The sequence below is a fragment of the Nicotiana sylvestris genome, chromosome 2 (assembly GCF_000393655.2).
Source record: "Nicotiana sylvestris chromosome 2, ASM39365v2, whole genome shotgun sequence".
Classification (NCBI taxonomy): domain Eukaryota; kingdom Viridiplantae; phylum Streptophyta; class Magnoliopsida; order Solanales; family Solanaceae; genus Nicotiana; species Nicotiana sylvestris.
Genome location: NC_091058.1, coordinates 103,855,953 through 103,857,945, shown reverse-complemented (window position 1 = coordinate 103,857,945; position 1,993 = coordinate 103,855,953). Strand labels below are relative to the sequence as shown.

Below are 1,993 nucleotides of genomic sequence, written 5' to 3'. Positions count from 1 at the left end.
ACATTGTCTATGTCACTCGCACGGCGATGAAAGCCAAAGCCTTGGCGGATCATCTAGCATAAAACCCGGTCGATGATGAATACCAACCCCTAAGCACTTATTTCCAGACGAGGAAGAGAAATCAATTGAAGTAATTCCAGAGAACACCAATGCTTGGAAAATTTTCTTTGATGGATCTGTAAATGCAAAAAGTGTCGGGATCAGAGCAATTCTGATTTCACCCACAAGGTAGCATTATCCGGCCATAGCCCAGATTTGGTTCTTCTATACAAAAAATACTGTTAAGTATGAAGACTGCATCATGGGCATGAATATGGCAGTTGAACTGGATGTAGAGGAATTATTAACCATGGGGGATTCTGATATATTAATTCGGCAAGCCCAAGGTGAGTGGGAAACTCGAGATATCAAACTCATCCCGTACAGGCAACATGTGGAAGATCTTAGTAAACAGTTCAAGTCCATCGAGTTCAGGTATATTCCTCGATTCCATAATGAGCTAGCTGATGGACTAGCTACTTTGGCCTTAATGCTGCCATACCCGGGTAATGCTCATATTAACCCACTGAAAATCCAAGTTCGAGAAAGGCATGGTTATTGTAACACAATTGAAATGGAGTCAGATGTTCAACCATGGTATCATGATATCAAAAGGTTTTTGAAAACAAAGGAATATCCCGAGCAGGCCAATGGAGATCAAAAGAAAACTATCAGAAGGCTTGCATGCAGTTAGTTTCTTTTTGAGTGGAAAGGTCCTATACAAAAGAACTCCAGATCTGAACATTTTGAGGTGCGTAAAGTCCCGAGAAGCCAAAAAGATCATGAATAAAGTGCATTCGGGAGTATGTGGGCCCCACATAAATGGTTATATCCTTGCAAAGAAAATCCTTCGGGCAGGTTATTACTGGAGGACCATGGAAAAAGATTGTTTCAGTTTCGTCAAGAAGTTCCATCAATGCTAGATACACAGTAACCTGATTCATGCACCGCCTTCAGAGTTACATCCTATGTCAACGCCTTCGCCGTTTGTTGCTTGGGGCATAGATATTATTGGTCCAATCGAGCCGAAAGCTTCAAATGGCCACATATTCCTTTTGGTTGGCATTGATTATTTCACAAAATGGGTCGAAGCAGTCACTTTCAAAGCCGTCTCCAAATAAACAGCGGTGGACTTCATGCATTCTACATAATTTATCGTTTTGGTATTCCTAAAACTATCTGTCACGACCCAAATCCCATTATAGGTCGTGATGGCACCCAACACCATTGTTAGGCAAGCCAACACTGATCAACTAGTGAGTTCTCATTTATTTTATTAAATAATACCAACATTTACTTAACTAAAATTTAAAACATTTGATAAATAACGAATTGTTAAAGCAACTGAAACAGAAATAACTAAAAGAAGTCATAATTATAGGAATACAAGCCCAAAAAAAATCAAGTCTACTAATATATGCCAAGGATCTAGTGTCACAAGTGCGTGGGAAACTAGTAGAATATACAAAAGAAGGCTACCCTACTTTCTGAAATAAGTAGACAGACACAAGCAAAAGAGAAACTCTGGTATGCTGCTGAATGGCTAGGGTGGGGCAGTTCACCATAAGTCTCAGTTTAAATCAAGTATTCACCTGCCTCAGATCCTGTACAATAAAGTATAGAAGCATAATATGAGTACATAAACAATATGTACCCAGTAAGTATCCAGTCTAACCTCAAAGAAGAAGTGACGAGGGGGCGACTTGACACTTACTAGGCCAACAATAATATAATTAAAGTGTTACGCTAAGCATGAGTAGAATGAATAATAATGATAGTTTAAGAATAGGGAGAGGCAAGATATTCTTTCATAAATAACATGTCAATTTCAGTCATATCATATAACAACATACATTTCAAAGCATTTAAGCAGTATAAATCATGGGAAGTTCCAAGTACATAACATGCGCAAATTATGCCGAGGTCGTACGGCCCGGTCCAACATAATATTAAA

The 1,993-nt window shown here is 38.9% G+C and overlaps 1 protein-coding gene across 1 annotated transcript; it reads left to right on the top strand.

Annotated features, from left to right (window-relative positions):
• Positions 1 to 313: 313 nt before the first annotated feature.
• LOC104231124 (uncharacterized) lies at positions 314 to 733 on the top strand. The gene has a single exon (XM_070166287.1). The coding sequence runs from the start codon at positions 314 to 316 to the stop codon at positions 731 to 733; it is 420 nt and encodes a 139-aa protein (XP_070022388.1).
• Positions 734 to 1,993: the final 1,260 nt, after the last annotated feature.

What these genes read in the sequence shown, in the direction of transcription:
- LOC104231124 (XM_070166287.1), top strand. Translation starts at nt 314, where the DNA reads ATGGCAGTTGAACTGGATGTAGAGGAATTATTAACCATGGGGGATTCT.